General features: G+C 39.5%; 1 protein-coding gene across 1 annotated transcript; it reads right to left on the reverse strand.

Moving 5' to 3' along the window:
- Positions 1-1568: 1568 nt before the first annotated feature.
- PRL (prolactin) lies at positions 1569-6511 on the reverse strand (the record flags this gene model as incomplete). Its single annotated transcript, XM_081996964.1, has 5 exons — positions 1569-1760; positions 3684-3863; positions 4325-4432; positions 4829-5010; positions 6484-6511. 5 exons carry the CDS (start codon positions 6509-6511, stop codon positions 1569-1571), a joined length of 690 nt encoding a protein of 229 aa, XP_081853090.1.
- Between the last annotated feature and the right edge of the window lie 12495 nt (positions 6512-19006).

The raw sequence follows: 19006 nt of genomic DNA on the forward strand, positions 1-19006 counted from the left end.
AGTGCTCTCTCAGTAAGTTTGCAGATGACACCAAGTTGGGTGGGAGTGTTGATCTGCTGGAGGGTAGAAGGGCTCTGCAGAGGGATCTGGACAGGCTGGATCAATGGGCAGAGGTCAACTGCATGAGGTTTAATAAGGCCAAGTGCCGGGTCCTGCACTTGGGTCACAACAACCCCATGCAACGCTACAGGCTTGGGGATGAGCGGCTGGAGAGCTGCCCAGCAGAAAAGGACCTGGGGGTGCTGGTTGACAGCTGGCTGAATATGAGCTGGCAGTGTGCCCAGGTGGCCAAGAAGGCCAACAGCGTCCTGGCCTGTATCAGCAATAGTGTGGCCAGCAGGAGTAGGGAAGTGATTGTGCCCCTGTACTCGGCACTGGTGAGGCCGCACCTTGAATCCTGTGTTCAGTTTTGGGCCCCTCACTACAAGAAGGATGCTGAGGGGTGCTTGAGCGTGTCCAAAGAAGGGCAACAAAGCTGGTAAGGGGTCTGGAGCACAAGTATTATGGGGAGTGGCTGAGGGAACTGGGGTTGTTTAGTCTGGAGAAGAGGAGGCTGAGGGGAGACCTTATCGCTCTCTACAACTACCTGAAGGGGGGTTGTGGCGATGTGGGTGTTGGTCTCTTCTCCCAAATAACCAGCGATAGGATGAGAGGAAATGGCCTCAAGTTACTCCAGGGGAGGTTTAGATTGGATATTAGGAAAAATTTCTTCACCGATAGGGTGGTCAAGCATTGGAACAGGCTGCCCAGGGAGGTGGTCGAGTCGCCATCTCTGGAAGTGTTCAAAAAACATGTGGATGTGGTGCTTCAGGACATGATTTAGGGAACATGGTGGTGCTGGATTAATGGTTGGACTTGATGATCTTGAAGGTCCTTTCCAACCTTAGTGATTCTATGATTTTATGAATCTCCATGGACTGCATGGAGAATCAATGGCTATGTTATCTAGGATGGATTTCTTACCTTTCTCTTCCCTACACAGACAGTTTTTGTACAGAGTAAAACATCAATCCAAGTAGATTGGATTTCAGACCATACTTTTAGTTTAGGGTAGTTTAGTGTAATAGGTGATTAATCTGCTTATTGATATCCCTCCTTCCCCCCGCCCTCCCTCCCCCGCCTTTTTGGAGGAGGGATAAAGAGCAATGGAAGTAAGATACCCTGTCATCAGTAGCTGGAGACTGAGATCCAAAAAGGGAAGCTACTGCTAAAGGTATAAACCATAGCAGCTATTTTTCATTCACTGGTACCACTCCGTGTAACGCGTTTTTGGAATTAATAACATTTTTATTTGTATCTGCATGATCTGGTTATCACTGAAATGCTACTAGGTGAGGAGATTAGACAGAAAAGTGGATTCTTGTCATACAAGTAATTTATAACATTTTAAAACACCAGGATAAATGGTGCTAATATTTGCAGCCAGAATTCACACAAACATGCCTGAAAGTTACTGATGATTCTGACACTGTACAGTGTGACTTTTCATAAAGTTTGCAATGAAAAGTGGCAAAGCAATAGGAACATCATGATGAATGATTTCAGCAAGTGAATAGGCCCATGAGTACCTAACAATTGCTATCATGGATTAGGCGGCACTTCAGAAGTTTGAGATAGTTGTCAATTTTGTGGGAATCTCGGCGGAGGCAATGCAGCAGGTTGTAAAAGGCAAAGAGTCTGGAGTCCTCATCAGCGAGCTGCAGGGATGGAAGGCCTTCCCACTGAGAGTAAACTTCATTTCCAGTCTCACCAGAATGAACCTAAAGACACAAAATGATACAGTAGTAAATGATAATGAATCTGACTAGATGTAGAACAGAGCATTTAAAATACTGGCCTTGAGGAATGCTGGTTGCTAGTGTATGGCTTCTAAAGTCTTTCCTGTTCTGCTTCCCACTATTCTTTATACTGTTCTATATCTTTATGCAGATTTTGAATTAATTTGTCATATTTTTCAGTTTATTTCCCTAAAATATGTAAAAATTTAACTGTGTCAGTAGTGCTTTAAGAGAACTAGTGTGTTAACCAATGTCCAGTGGAATCTGACTTTGCAGAGAAATCAAATCCTCCTTCATGCATGGACTCATCAGTGACATCTCTTTTTGGTTCCCTCCACCTTGAAATTTTTATTAGCACTTGTTCCTAGAACTGCTTTGTGTGTATCTCCAGCTTTGTCTTGGCCTGCCTCTTAGGTGGTCTCTCTGATAGAGACAGCTTCAAGAATGCGTTACCAGACAAACCTCTCAACAGTACCTCTTCAGGTGTACATCTTCAGATGTGCCGTGCCTTAGATTCCATAAAAAAAAAAAAAAAAAAATGTTGAGTGATAGACCTTTGATGTTAGAAAACTATGCGCAGGAACTCTTGTACTGAATTGGTATCTGAGGTGAAGATTGTTTTAGGTCTCCTTGTTTGAAAGAGACAATCATTAATTTTCTCATATCACAGAAATCAACCTTTCTTAGCAGGAAGGAAGTCTGTGTCTATTGGTGCTTGTGCATCTTCCTTATTTGCCACCAGTTGTACTTTGGAAAAGCACATAGGAGAGTATCAGTGGAGCCTCCATCACTCAGTTTAAGCACAGGCAAAAAAAAAAGATAGGCAAAAACGTGGTTTGACACTAATGAATTTGCTAGTCTTGCCTTTGACCTCCTTCTGTAAATAATGTGAATGAGAAGATGGTGACAGGGTAACTGTAGCAGCACCTGACTTCTACTGTTATCTTGGATCCTCACCTGCACTCTTTTTACACGTGGATATGGGACAGAGGTGTATTTGATTAGACTGATAAATGCATTTGTGGCCTGGATGGGCTAAGATTTCTGAGTGAAGAGACATCTAACTGAAAGAGAGAGAGACCACGAGTGATCCAGTGGAAAGTTGTGGATACAGTGATGGTGGCACTCCTAATTCTGTTCAACTATTCAGAGCCTGAGCAAAAGCCAGTGAAGTCAGAACCTCTCGTTAACATCTAGCTCACTGACAGAATGATATATTCAGGGACTAACAGAGGCCCCTTTAAAAATAAACAAGCTAGAGCTGATTTTATTCAGGAAAGCTTTCAAGCAATTACTGATAACAAGGAGTATTTGAGTATGGGTTTCGTCAGACAACAGCCTTGTTGTCTAACCTTACAATTGTAGGAGGAACCAAGTCAAAAAGAGAAATGAAAGATACCATGATTACTTTGCTGTATGCCATGTCTTTGCAATAGTCGAAACTTCCAGAACAGTTTTAAACACAGTATCTCTTTCTGAAAACTATACACAATACCTATATGTATACAGATGTGTATAAATATGTTAAAACATACATATAAATATGTACATGTGAAAAAACATAGATGCATCCTTAAAAAATCAGCCTGAAAATTCCAAATACTCAAAGGTAGAATGACAATTACTAGTCCTGATGATTACGTGCTTCCCTTGAAGCACGACTGGGAGTATGCTAGATTATACTATGCCAGTCACATCACACTGTCTCTTCAGAAATTGCAAGATCGTAGGAGAAATGAAAGCTGAAAGAAGCAAGCTGAAAAGTTCTCAGATGTGGCTGTTTTGCTCTTTTCTTTTCTTTCACATCTACTATTTCTCTTCCTATTCCAGGTAGGGAGGGCCTATCACTGTATGTGTCTTCCTTACAGCAACAGGCTGGAAGGGTGTTAAGGACCTAATACTTACCCGCCCAACTATTTTCTCCATTCCCTCTAGTAGCCGCTTGTTTTGTTCTTCAATCTCTACAGCCTTCCAGAGGATGGTGTCTGGAGCTTCTTTGATTCTTTGTACTTCAGAGGCCAGATGGACCAGGGGATCATTCCAGGAGCGCAGCACTCCCAGTACTAAATTCAGTAGGTCTTCATGCTGCTCACCCACATTCAGAAAAGGCAGTTAAAATAGGAAGGCTAAATGCTGGCAGCATTAGGAGGCATTTAGAGCAATGTCCTCAGACATAGTGATTAGGGAACTTATTCCAGGACCTACCACTGAACGTGGCCTATAGCCCTGTCTTAGATACCTCTGTGCAATTGCATTTTTGAAGATTGTCACTGTTGTCATCATGTTTTACAATATTAGCACTAGCAGTTACAATTTTGTAATGGAAAATGTCATTAAACCCTTTCCATGTTAAAAACTAGCAAGCACAACTGTGTTTCATCCCTGTGAAAAAAAACAGAACTCTATCTGATTTTCGATTAACATTTTAAAATCCAATGATTATTTTTCTTTTAAGATTAGTACTGAATGGAAGGTGCTTCTCTATTCCTGCACCCTTCCCCTCCCCACTCTGTCTCACACTGAATGACACTAGAAATGGGACTTACATGAATCTGCTGAGCTTGCTCCTTATCTTCAGGAGTGGTTAAGGAGGAAGTGTGGCAGCCATTAACAGCTTTTGTAATAAAACCCCGGCCCTGAGCATAGCGTTCATCCTGGAGATCAGCAAGGACAGACATTATTGAAACAGATAAACAAGAAGAGTTTCAATTCAAACACTGTATTAACTAATTGTTCCATTGCTTTTATCACTGCTTTTATGCTGTAAAGGTCAAAAGTTTCTGGTGAGTCTTTAGAATGAAACTGGCACCTAGCAAACACAAATTTGTCCCACAGATAAAGAATGATGGGGAAATGGTATCTTTTAATAGAAGTGTTGGGGATCTTAGCAATACACAGATTGGGTCACCATTGGGACTATCACTGTCTGTGCAGCAGTCATATTTGTTTACTTATTGAAGGATTTCATATGTTAACATATGTTTGTGCTTAAAAAGTATTAAATTGCAGTTTTATATTTTCTTGCTCTCAGGAAAAGGCAAAGTACTTACAAATTCATTGAATATTTCCGAAGAGAGGAAGTGGATGTAGTGTGAAAGTTTAACTGCTCGGTCAAAAAGTTCCCCAAGGGAAACTTGGCAATTGACGGATCCATTGGAGCAGATTGGCAAGGAAGTCACTCCTTCCTTTGTCAGGAGCATGTTGGACACCAGAAGGACCACCAGCAACAAACCTGTTCAGGTTTAAAACAAACCAAAATGGAATCACATTGACTTTTATGTGCATTTAGAAGTAGCTGTCAGAACCAGATGCTGGGTGATTTTTGGCTGTGCTGTCACATGGCTCAGAGTACCCCCTGTACCGGCTGCTGAAAATCAGTGGAGGAGTGAAGCACTGTAATTCTGTTATCCTTTATCCCCTCTGTCATCCTGACTGTATAGCAGAGCCCACTGCAGAGCTGAGGAGACAAGGTAACCTGTGTTGCAGCATATACTGTATTCCAAAGTATCTTACTATTGTGCCTGACTTTATTACAGAGTGATAAATGGAAGAAAAACATCAAATTTCTTCACAGTGTAAATATAGATACATAATTATATTTGCACAGATATATAAGTTTGGAAAATAAATTGGTCTTTTTTTTTTTCTTTTTTTTTTTTCCTCCTCCTCCCACAGGTCCTTTTCTTCTTTGCAAACATTTGGAGTTTAAATTAGTTTTGTGGGAGGGTGGTTAGGTCACTCTCTTAAGGTTTTGATTGTCCTGGGAGTTCTTTCAGAAGATTTTCAGCAGCTGCGCTGCTTTGCTGTTTAGATTTTAACCCTAAGTTGCCTACTGCTAAGAAGCCAGAGAGAAATTTGTCTGTTCTCCTGAGCTTCTGAAACTGATACAGAAGACTTTTCAATATCTAAACCACAAAACTTCATCTGCTTAAAACTTTTAATATTAACTCAACAAGTGAAGTTTTCTATTCAGTTGAATAAAATATATACATCAAAACAATGGAAAAATTAAAAACAAATATTTGGTAAATGAATGTACTTACTAAAAGAACACCGTTCTGTCCTCTGAGAGTTTTTGTTCTGGAAATTGGCCTGCTACCTTTATTGGTCCACTAGACTTATTTGGAATGCTATATTAAATGTGATAAGTTTATTTCTAGCTCTACATTCAAGAAAAGTGCATTTACACAATATTGAAGTAAGCCTTCCTCCTCCCCCATGAACAAGGTATATGCCACATGCTGCAGTTAGGAAAATACTCTTGGGAATAATTCTATATCAGAAAACCTGGGACTTGTTGGCCTAGAATGTTGAAGGTGGTTATGACAACATTCACATCAAAATTACTACATCACCTCTAGACTTGTGGATAATGACTTTTAGTCATTGCCTTCTGAGTGGTGTAGCAAAGCAGTCTGGATCCAGTCTTTCATGTGCAGGTGTCACATCCCTCAAGCCAATTTTCTGTGACACTGCCCAGTGCAAAGGTAATCTTAGGAGACAAAAGACCAACTAAAAGTCAAGCTGCCTTCTCATTCCAAGCTTTGGACACTAAACATTTGAGGTGGAGGCAGGTTTCACCATTACTAGAAGACCAGGTGTCTAGTAGAAGTTTCGAGAGCTGTAATATTTCAGTTTCTTCCTAACTCAATCTAAATTTGAAGAAATATAAAAGTTATCAGCAAGTGAATGGCAAAAGTCTTACCTTTCAGTGAAGCCTCCTTGTTGCTCATGGTAGGGATCCTGTATTGCTTTACCAGAAAGAAGTCTCAATACTTGCTCTTATTCTCTGCAAATGCCACTTTTATATACACCATCCAGGGTCTTGCATACATTCAGAAGGTCATGGAGTTTACCTCGATAATTACAAACATCAAATTGCCTTTCTTCCCATTCATATTCAGTATTTTTTGGCTTTTTATTTTTAACTGTGAGAGGGAATTTCATTAACAAGTTCATCTGTGGGATCCTAAGTAAGGGTTGGATGAAGAGAGTGCCAAAATTTTGCCCTGAATAAGGTGCAAATGCCATGGATCCTAGAAAGCTCTAGTTGTCAATTCTGAGACAGGTATTCTCAATGTTTCTTGCCTGCTGTTCCTCCTCCCCACAACTTTCTTCTCATCCTCCTTGTTTCTTCAGACATCAAGCTTGCTTATGTTAAAATTCTGGCTACTTGTGGCAGGCAAAGGATATTTTACAATGTCCACAGAGAGAGAAACAGCATAAATTGTACTGAAATTATCCAGAGAAAGGGAATGGAGGCTCCTGGAAAGACAAATCACTGTCTGTAAAATTATAGGCATGACATTCTGGGTATATAGCTCCATACAGTTAAAAAAGATATTACACAGCACAAATCATGATGTAACTGATCCTCAGTCTGAGAGATATTTAGAGAAATGGGGGCAGTTATCGTATTAAAAAAGTAATAATTCACAACAACTGAAGAGGAAGAAGTTATATGTTTATTGTTTAATCACAAATGTTAAATGAATAAGTCAACATTATTTTAAACAAAAAACCCTTGACAAAATGATGAGATTGTTTTCTATACTTGAAAACTCTCTGCGTAAAAGATGTGCATTTCCATCATATGCAAAACATATGGTGTCGTAATTAGTGGGATTTGTTTCCAGATCCGATGTGTCTGTGGTAATCTACAAACTAGCTTCAGCAGGTTGGACCTGTTTTCTTTTTGTGAGGCTCATCTGTATGAATATGTTAGCAAATGTGTAATCTCTCATCTGTTTCTCAGGTCCATTTACCCATGAAAAAACTTTCCAAATTAGATGATTTTAATGAATAAGGTATACAGTGTTAATGAATTTTCTTGCCTTTAGACAACTTGTTCTGTACTTGTGGAACAGGTATGTATGTAACCCTGAATCCTTCATTATTTCATAACTATGGACATGATTCTTGAAGCAATGATAAACAAGGGAGAAGAAAGGCAGAGCATTTAGGGGGTAAACCATGGAAGCCATCCCTTGAGAAGCAATAAAAGGAAATGTTTCAGCAATAAACCAGAGCCAGTAGCAAGTGGTCTACGTCTGTTAAGTTCTAGGATGATTGCTAGAACAGTTTGTTCTGCTTGGAGGTTGGATCTTGTTTGAAAATTGAGACACTGCTGAGTAAATGAAGCAGTTGTTGCCTGCAGCAGGGAGAAGTGGCAATCCAATGAAGGCAGTAAAATTAGAAAAGGACCACTGCCAAAGCTCTAGAATGGATGGTAGAAAAACAGGTGACTTCTAAACCACAGCCACATGGTTATGATCTTGATTTAATTCAGCTTCATTTGAAAATCTTCCCCAATAAGATTGCAGGTGAGCTTGAAAAATCCTGGTATAAATAAATCTAATGTTATAAGTAACATTAGAAGAGCCTTGTGAATAAAAGGAACAAACACTTCTCAACCCACCATTTACTCTTTCATTTACTAGTCTGCCTTCCTTGGCATTTTGAGGGGTTGGTAGTGATGCCAAAATAAGGCACACAATATTAGGGACTAGAAGGCAGCAGATAAACTCCCTATGCTCCCTTTACCATTATTAGCGAGGGAAGCTCCTCTCAGGCCTGACAGCATCAGCTAAAGTCAGGACTTACCTTTGAGAAGAGCCTGTCTCTTGCTCTATAAGAGTAGATAAGCACCTTAAATATAGATGATAGGAAAGAGTGGTTTATCTCAAACCATTGCATGATGTTTTAATTGAAGCATTCTACCACAAAATAATACACTTCGCTTTTCTCTTGCACCCTTCATCCTGAAATCCTCAAATACTTTACAAACATGAATGGATTAAAATTGTCAGCAATTAATAAACACAGAAGGACAGAAGTAACTCTCTGTAAAGTAGATAAATATAAAGGTGAAGTTCTTTTACCAGGTGTGAGAACTGATGTAAAGTTTAAGATGTTTATTCGTGGCTGCACAAGAAGTCTTTGGGAAAAAACCACAAAAATTCCTGATTCCCAGACTGGCACTTTAAGTGAAGACCATAATTTCTCACTAGTACCAAAGAGAAAACAAAAGTGAGAGAAGAGAAAGGATATGAAATGTAACAATAACGAGAAAGAAGGTCCAAATACTAATTTTCTTTTGTAAATTAGGAATTGTGCTCTATTTAAAAGTTGAAAAAACCTTGAAAGTAGCTGAAAGTGCTCCCGTCCGTCTGCCTTTTGAATGTGGTGTGAGATTATATCCTCCAAAGCAAGTGATATGGAACTTGGCATCCCACCTTCTCTGACTGTTCCCTGAACCTTGGTAAAGGAAGCTGATCCTAGCCCCTAATAGCCTCCTAATTCTGACAGTAGATCAGGACAGCGCTGTAAACAGCTGGACAGTCATCAGTACTGAGGGGAAAGCTCCTGGAACAACTTGAGGAACTAGAAAGCACAGCTATGATTCACAGTATGTTTCCATCTCCTTTTGTCCTTCACTTTTGCCTTAGGAATTTAATTAAAATATATATATTTTTAAATTATCACATCCCTTTTATCTTCAAGAGCTTTTCTGGAAGTAAAAATCAGTAGATTGTTACCACCCAGTGTAAACAATATGCCAAAAGAACGGCCTACTATATGCAGAGTTTATTATATAGCTTTTAGCTCATTACTCATGCTCCATAGGCATTACATGTGACATATTAATATTACAGATAACAGCATTTAGTGCTAGTTTCTTGATAATCTTATCTTTCCACCTCATATCAGGTTGCAGACCATGAGTTATATTGTAGCATTTGGGTAAACTGTTGATCACTACTGGAAGATCAAATAATCCTATTCCATTTTATTTTATGTAAAGATTTTGAGATATGCAAAGTGTTGTGTCTGATTGATAGCTACCACAGAAGAATGAAAGATCTTTTCTAATAGAATAGTTCTTTGCAGATTACTTATTTTAAGTAGATGAATCAAAGACTGGGTAATATAATTTGTTTTTTTCTTTCTTACCTGGAAGTATATGTATTTAATAACTGACTGTTAGTTAATGCAGAATTTGAAGCATCAAATTTTTGGCTATGTTTTAAAAAGATGATCCCCAAGTTATGTATGCAGATGATTCAGCATACAAAACTGAATGGGCAGAAAAATATTCCTATGTTTGATCTGATTGTCTGACTCTTTCGATACACAAGGAAACAAAACATTTTATGTGTTCCTGTTTTGCATATGTAAGTTGGAGTCATAATACTGAAAATGTAGTTGCTCTTGTCTTCCTTTTATAGAATAGTTTACAAAGTTATCCAGTCAACTACATTTAATGGTTGGCTTTGGAAGGATACAAAACTATTTAATCTGGATCAAAATCAAATCCTAAGAGCACTTTAACTTTTCAAACATCTGGAAAATACATTCTGAGGAGGAACATAAACAGATTTTTTTTTCAGTCTAGATAGTTTCAAATGACATTTCCCCCCCCCCCCCCGATTACTCCCTCTAATCTCTATGAAACTTTTGTGTAAAATTCAATTGATATTCTAGGATTCTGTAAGACAAGGGCTCTTCCTCTCCATCTTCTTCATATTGGAAACAGGAGAATTTAAAAATCATTCTCTCCAAATGTTTTTCTCAGTAAAACGGGGATTGAGTACTTTCTTAGTGTGATCTCTGCATGAAGGCTGGTAAAAAATAGATAAGAACATATGGGAAAATGATTCCATATGGAGGAAAAAAAAAAAGTGGAAATCTCTGGGAGCTTTTCAGTTTACTTTTACTTTAAACTTAAGGACCAGTGTGGTTTAATACAATTTCAGAAGTAGACATAAAAATAAAATGGCAGAACATATTTCAAAAATCATTTATCAGCATTGTCACTATGATGACACAAACTCAAGAGCACCATGACATATTAAGTGTGAATCTCAAGTAGAATTCCAGCTAACGATAGCAAAAAAACCCAGCGGAATTTGTGAAGAACGGAGTAAAAGCTGGTTAGTATATATTGGTCCTGATACTTGAAGTTGTTTGAAACCTGTGGCTCTTTTTTCACTAATGCTGTATCTGTGTATTATCAGATAACCTGGCAGTATATTTTTGATCTGAATCACACATAACTGCGTTATGGCACTTGAGTGGAATTATTGAGAGACCACATTATGGTTCTTATCCTGGCTTGATAGTTGATACCAGATTTATCTGACTGGTGGAGGTCAGATGATAATCTGACATCTGCTAGGACAACGATATCCTACAAAACTTTTTGTATAAATGTGAAGTGGCAGGGTGAGCCTGTGCTGGTTCAGCATTTTGTGTCGTGTGGCTGCAATACTATTTATCTTATACCTTAAATCCAATTTTCCTTTTCAGAGATTAAAAACTAGTGATTGTAAAAGTAAAGACAAATAAGGGGAATCTCCATTCTCCAAAAGATCTTGATGATAGATTCCTGGGAGCATTGCTGTACAGTTGAGGATCTGAGCAATTGTGATAGATTCTTCTGTCTATCCAGAATAGATGGGATCATGGCAATTACATACTAGGCTATACTTGGCCTGATTTCCAAAGCTGTAAGTTACAGTCCAGGCCAAACGGAGAAGTATTACAAGCGTGTAAGTATTTGCACACTTTGACCTATAAGATGCAGTTACTACTATAAAAACATCACGGAAATGCTCTGTCTTAACTACAGGAAAAAGTATGCTTGATTCTGAGGCATATTGAACATCATAACTCCAAAGGCTGAAGACCTAGTGATTTAAACCATTTTTATGTTTTTTGCTTATTTTCCCATAAATTTGCTTTTATCTCTGATTTATTTCCCTTGAGCATGTTCCGCTACAATCAGTAAGTTATTCTCCATAACAACCTGATTTCAGCTGATCATTCTTCAGGATAAAGTGGAATGAGTTTCAAGAATTTGCTTAGGGTAGGCATGCCACAGTGGAACTTACTAGTGGACTGGGTAATTATTGGTAGTGTTTTAAGTATAATATTTGTGTAACACGCTTTTATTAAAAGGTCATAAACAACAGAATTGCCATCAGAAGGCTGCAATTTTCCTGCTAACAAGTGGGAAATAGGAGAAATAGGAACCTGGTTTAAATATTTGCATATTTTTAATTCTATGGGTAAATGCATCACTGGAAAAACATTTCCTTAAGTGCTTTGTGGAACTAGAGTCTGTAAAAGTAAGAGGATGATTTTTTTAAATTACAAATACACTGAAAAGAGCACTGAAGTGTGCACAGAGATTTTGAGCACATTTCAATAGCTAGGTAGTTCCAAGGATTGTGGTAAATAAGCTTCTGCTTTAGCATGCAGTGTTTGATTTTACTAACGGATAGTATCCTGAAATGGCAAATGGAGATTTTGTGCCATGTTTTAGAAAAAGTGCATCTTCCTGAAGATGCATTTTTCCTCCTTACGTGAAATATTCTTTGGTCAGATAATTTCTGATATGTACGTAATGATTGTATGAAGAGGTAAAGGTGAGTAGAAATTTTTTTGGGGGGTGTGGTATTGACTGAAAGCCAAATAGCATGCAGAGATCAGTGCTGACATTCTTGCTTCTTTGGGAGGATCTCACTTTTAGTTGTGCACTTATCAGAGATAGGAATGGATATTGCTGCTCAAAATTCTCCATTTTTTAATAGGATAGAAGTGATACTGAAACAATGTGACCTTTACTTAACTGTCTTTAGGGAACCATTCTGTGTCAGAGGTTTCTCTTACTGATTCCAAAACCTAACACATTTTCTTCTCTTCATTTTCTTTTTACTGTCTCTAAACCTAATGCATAAATAAAAATACGTAATTATAAATACTGAAGGGTGTATGTGTGTTTGGCACCTCTTGACCCATAGGAAATTTGGAACCTCAGATCTTGTTCAGTATCTCATTAGAACTATTTTTCCAATCTACCACATCTTGTAGATATTTTAATTAAGCTTGTCATACTTATTGAATGCAGGCTAGAAATTAATATTGACATAGATTTGTGGAAGGCAAGTGAAATTGCTTTAGTAAAATGCATTCACCTGCTTCCTTAAACTAAAATGTTTTCTTTGGGAAAAAAATATGAAAGGAGTTATTCTGTGACTTTATATGCTGTGCTATTAAAAAGGAACGTATGTTACAAGGTGAAAAATGCATGGAAATGCATACAGGTATATACAGCAGGTACAGCCCATGGTATGTTCTGTGCAGACATTGTCAGCTATCCCAGGGTATATGGTAGGATTCTCTTACACCTTAAATACCTACAAATAATAGTTATATTGGACATCCAGTAATATAAGCAAAGAAGAAATAATGATTGTTAATAAAAATTGAAACAGCTGAAGAGTTTAAAGTAAACATTTTTAAATAGAAATAGAAAAAAGTATAGTCAAGAAAACTTTTTGGTAGCAAACATTGCTAACCACTCCTTAAAAGGTCAAATACATTAAATTGTACACCTGCAGCACATTTGTATGTTTAAAAATTCATTAAAAAATATTGAAGGTGCATTTCTGTTCAATCTCTTCTCTAATGAATATATTTGCATGTAATCTCAGCTTTTCTCCTTTAAAGCTTTCTTACTCATTTCCTAAGTCGTCAATCTGTAACCTGATCTTGTGGGATTTGCAAAACTGAGGCCAAAGTCATCATGGAAATGTCATGACATTGCCATTATCGGAAGTGCCTAGTCATTATAAGTGGCTGACACAGTATAGCTTCATGACTGAGCAACAGCAGTAACGTCAGCTATGCTGTGCAACTTGTTACATTAGCCATAGATTTTGCATGGACAGGAAGAGGTAAAGGAACGGTTGCCTGTTTTTCTCCAGACCCTTCATTAGTGCCATCCAGTGCATGTGTTCTTCAAACTTGAAGACATGGGAGACACTGCACTGCTTGGCATCTTACATGTAACCATCCCTGATGTCTTTATGCTTTTTCATTGGGGTCTATGTATTTCACCTTAGTTTTTTGAAGTGTGATTATAAAATTATTATTTGAGCTACTTCAAATACAGCTCTTCCCAAGGGATGAAGGTTTTGATATTGCTACAGTGTACCTTGGGAAAAAAACCCCAAACCACAACAACAAACCAATGGGAAGGAATGGAGTGCAGCACCACCTTTGCATCGCTTTCTCCTTATAGCTTTTCTGGTTTGGCTCCAGTTTCAAAGCCTGGGGCTCATATTCCTTGTGGAGTATATTTCAAGAGTGTTTGGCTTTATACCTGTGAAATATATCAATACCATCTTCCTTTGTAGACACCAGAAAAGATCAGTTGTTCATAGTGAATAAAATTAACTAGTTTGTATCCTTCATAAAAATGAATGTGCTAAATAGAGGTAGTTACATTTTTTAACATTATAGACTAAAAGTAATTCTTACTAAAGGACTCCAGCTTTACTCAGATTATTACGTTCTTTCCTTTAAAAAAAACCCAACAGCCTACCACAATTTTCCTACAAAAATTCTGGTTTTCTGAGCATGTATCCTGTCAACTTCCTTAACCTTATGAGTCTTTAAATCAATCTTTCAAAAGTGGAGGAGACATCTGTATCAAAAGTAATATATTTTTACATTCTTTTACATTCACATTTGTTGTGAGGGATGCAATCATAATGTTAAAGATCTCTAATCTGTAATATTTCTATACTGCTTATAATAAAAAAGTATTTCGTGTGTGTGGGAGCAAGCCAGGTTACAATTAGAGATTATTGTAGAACAGAAGCTCTCAGTTTTTTAATGTTTCTTTCTTGTCTTTATAACAGTGGAGCAAAAAGGTATTGCATGTTGGCTTGCAAAATTTTGTGAGAGAAACTGTGTGGTATCAGATTGCAGCACATTTTGCTATTATAGCTCTTGAGTTTGTGTGTAGACAGATCCTGTAGCTTTATTTATTTGCATGATTTGCAGGTGGCCATGAAATGAGGATTCCAAGTGATTGAAATAGGATGACCAGGTAGCAGTAGGGTTTTTTCAGTTTATACCAGGCTTGTTCAGGAGATAAATCATCTTTAGGTAAATCAGATAATGTAATCTCCAAAATGCTTCCTCTGGTAGTCAGTTCATCTTCCACAAAATCTTCTTTCCTGCATGGTTGGATTACTGCCAGAAATCTATGGCTGTTAGGAAAAAACAAACAAACAACTTTCATTTTAAACAGTGTCAGTAGAAATAAATCCATTTCCTTATTAGAAATAGTGATGATCACAAGAATGGAAGGGCAAATTGGCCAGTCATTTTTGTTGTGCTCCAATTTTACTCTCTATCATGTATGGACAAGTGTGAAGGTTTTGTAGCTACATTGGCAATAATAGAAACTGCAGGTATTTAATAGAGACTTCATTAATCCCATAAAACCTTAGTGTGAGGTAGAGCTGCTGTTAACTGTTCTGAGCTGGATGTGAAGAACCTTCAGATCCTGTAAACATGCCAGCAGTAACTGACTATTCTTGCACGTTCCCTCCAGCCACCTTTCACTTTGCAAAGGTTTTAAATTTCAATCCCTCATATCTTTTAAGGGCTTTTAAAAAAAAAAAAATTCTCTCTGTCTTATTTTTGTCTCCATTTTCTTCTATTCAGAACATGAATCTGGGAGGGGGAAAAAAGACAACAAAAATCCTTGACATCTGGAGAGAATTTCAAATTGTCTTTTGCCTTCTGAAATAGAATCTGCAGGTTTTTTAAAAAAGAAGAGCAAAAGGATCAATCAGCAAGAGATACAGCTAACTTACCTGACAGGCCCATCACAGTGTTCAGTACTCTCCACTGGAGATTTTGTGGAGGCATATGATTAGTCTGAAGGTTTTTTCCTAAGAACATCAGGTCAGAAAGGCCTTCTAGCCTCTGAATAAAAGCAGTCACAATTGCTTTCACATTGTCCAGGACTGCATTACACATACATGCCTTAAAATAAGTCAAAGAAGAAAGTCCATAGTTAGTATAAATCCCTTCAGAAAAATGTACTGCTAGCGATTCTATGTGCTGTGTTTTCACATTTTTCATCAATAATGCATATGTAGCTATTTTTGCAGGAAGAGTTTTAACATTATATCTTCTAACACCTTTGGAAATTGGAGTATTTCTGTAACCTTAATGAAGTAGAACTTTCCTATATCCAAAGGCATAGGTCATGTGCATAAACTCTGCACATAAAACATACGTTCCATTCTACATCTCCATTTTAAATCCTGCAGAATCACCCACAGATCATACAACCCTATTTCATTTGTACTGGCTTTGGTTTTCCTTTCTTAGCTCTATACATCTTCTGTTCCTTCCCTACTGGGACACCACATGAGAAGCATACTACTTTCTGCTACAAGACAAAGATTGTTTTCTCTCCTCAAATCCATTAGTGTGCACCTGAGTTAGGATGGTTAAGGGGGAGGGAGGGGATAATATCAGGCTTACCCATGACAAGCTGTGGGATGACACATGAAAGTTAGAGGGATGGGGTGCTAGTGAGGCCCCTCAGCCTGTTGCAGCAGAGAAAGACCTCAAAGGAACTAAAGGGTGTTCTTCTAAGGGAGTGATATGGCCAAGAGCCCAGCTGAAATGCCTCTGCACCAATGCACTCAGCAACAAACAAAAGGAGCCAGCAACAACCACCCACCATGCTGCTAGAAAGGTATGAGCTGGTTGACGTTGCTGAAACTTGGTGTGATGAATGCCATGACTGGAGTGCAGCTATGGATAGCTACAGGCTGTTCAGAAGGGACAGGTGAGGAAGGAAGGAAGGACAGAGGCATTGTCCTCTATGTCAAGAAATGGACAGAGTACGAAGAGCTGCCTCTGAAGCATAGCCATAGTCAAGACTGGAGGTAGCCTGGGCTGCAGTGATCATGCACTGCAGTGGAGTTTGCAGTCCTGAGGGATATGGGGCAGGTGGACAGTAAAGTCAGGACCCTGAATTTTAGGAAAGCAAAATTCCAGCTCTTCAGGGAGTTAGTCAACAGGACCCCCTGGGAAACTGCCCTCAGGGACAAGGGAGCAGAACTGAGCTGGCAGATCTTTAAGGAAGTTTTCCGTAGAAAGCAAGAGCTCTCAATTCCCAGGTGTAAGAAATTGGGAAAGGAAGGCAAGAGACCAGCATGGCTGAGTGGAGACCTGCTGGTCAAAATAAAGGGCAAGAAGGAAATGCCCAGGCAGTGGAAGCAGGGACAGGTATCCTGGGAAGAGTATAGGGACACTGCCTGGTTGAGTAGAGATGGGGTCAGGAATGCCAAGGTGTGGCTGGAGCTGAACTTGACAAGTGATGCAAAAAGTAATTAGAAGGGCTTCTATAGGTATGTCAGACAGAAAAGGAAGGTCAAAGAAAGTGTACCCCCCTTGATGAGCAAGACTGGCAAACTGGTAACAATGGATGAGGAGAAGGCTGAGGTACTCAACGACATCTTTGCCTCAGTCTTCACTGGCAATCTCTCTTCCCACACCTCTTGAGGTAACAGACTGCAAGACAGGGACTGGAGGGGCAAAGTCCCTCCCACTGTAAGAGAAGATCAGGTTTGAGACCACCTGAGGAACCTGAACATACACGAGTCTATGGGACCTGATGAGATGCATCACAGAGTCCTGAGAGAATTGGTTGATGTAGTTGCCAAGCCACTCTCCATGACATTTGAAAAGTCCTGGCAGTCAGGTGAAGTCCCTGGAGGCTGGAAAAAGGGAAACATTGCACCCATTTTTAAACAGGGTAGCAAGGAAGACCCTGGGAACTACTGACCCATCAGCCTCACCTCTGTGCCTGGGAATATCATGGAACAGATCCTCCTAGAAGCTATGCTAAGGCACATGGAGGGCAGGGAGGTGATTTGAGACAGCAAGCATGGCTTCACCAAGGGCAAATCCTGCCTGACCAACCTAGTGGCCTTCTGTGATGGAGTGACTACATCAATGGACAAGGGAAGAACTACTGATGTCGTCTACCTGGACTTCTGTAAGGCCTTTGACATAGTCGCCCACAACATCCTTCTCTCTGAATTGGAGAGGTATGTATTTGGTGGCTGGACTGTTCGATGGATGAGGAACTGGTTGGATGGTCACATCTAGAGACTAGTGGTCAATGGCTCCATGTCCAGATGGAGACGGGTGACAAGCTGTGTCCCTCAGGGGTCCGTACTGGGACCAGTACTCTTTAATGTCTTCATCAATGACATAGTGGGATCGAGTGCACCCTCAGCAAGTTTGCAGACAACACCAAGCTGAGTGGTGCGGTTGACATGCCTGAGGGATGGGATGCCATCCAGAGGAACTTGGACAAGCTCAAAGAATGGGCCCATGTGAACCTTCTGAGGTTCAACAAAGCCAAGTGCAGGGTCTTGCACCTGGGTTGGGACAGCCCCCAGTATCAATACAGGCTGAGGGATGAAGGGATTGAGAGCAGCCCTAACAAGAAGGACTTAGGAGTACTGGTGGATGAAAAGCTGGATATGAGCCAGCAACATGAGCTCATAGCCCAGAAGGCCAACTGTATCCTGGGCTGCATCCAAAGAATCATGGCCAGCAGGTTGAGGGAAGTGATTCTGCCCCTCTACTCTGCTCTGCTGAGACCTCCCACTGGAGTCCTGTGTCCAGCTCTGAGGCTCTCAGCACAGGAGACATGGATGTGTTGGAGGTGGTCCAGAGGAGGGCCACAGAAATGATCAGATGGATGGAACATCTCTTCTATGAGGACAGGCTGAGTGAGCTGTGGTTGTTCAGCCTGGAGAAGAGAAGACTCCAGAGAGACCTCACTGGATCCTTCCAGTACTTAAAGGGGGCTTATAAGAAAGATGGGGACAAACTTTTTAGCAGGGCCTGTAGCAACAGGACAAGGGATAATGGTTTTAAACAAAAAAAAAAACCCAAAAAACTATTTAGACTAGATACAAGGAGATTTTTCACAGTGAACGTGGTGAAACACTGGAAGAGGTTGCCCAGAGAGGTGATAGCCACCCCCTCCCTGGAAACATTCAAGGTAAGGTTGGACAGGGCTCTCAGCAGCATGATCTAATTGACGATTTCCCTGCTCATTGCAGAGAGGTTGAACTAGATGACCTTAAAAGGTCCCTTTCAACTCCAAAATTCTACGTTTCTATGTAATAATGCACATATTTGCATGCAGCTCACAAACATACCCCATTTGCTTCTGGACACATGGTCTAGATCAGTCCAGAAATTTGTTGCACAGACACATCTAACCATATGCATACCTAGAAACTTACCATACAAACAGGTGTGCATGCAAACCCAATTCAGAAAAAAAACTTAGTAGGCCACTCCATGTTGATTTGTAATGCTTTTGA

Source organism: Phaethon aethereus (genome assembly GCF_964289735.1).
Source record: "Phaethon aethereus genome assembly, chromosome: 2".
Lineage (NCBI taxonomy): Eukaryota > Metazoa > Chordata > Aves > Phaethontiformes > Phaethontidae > Phaethon > Phaethon aethereus.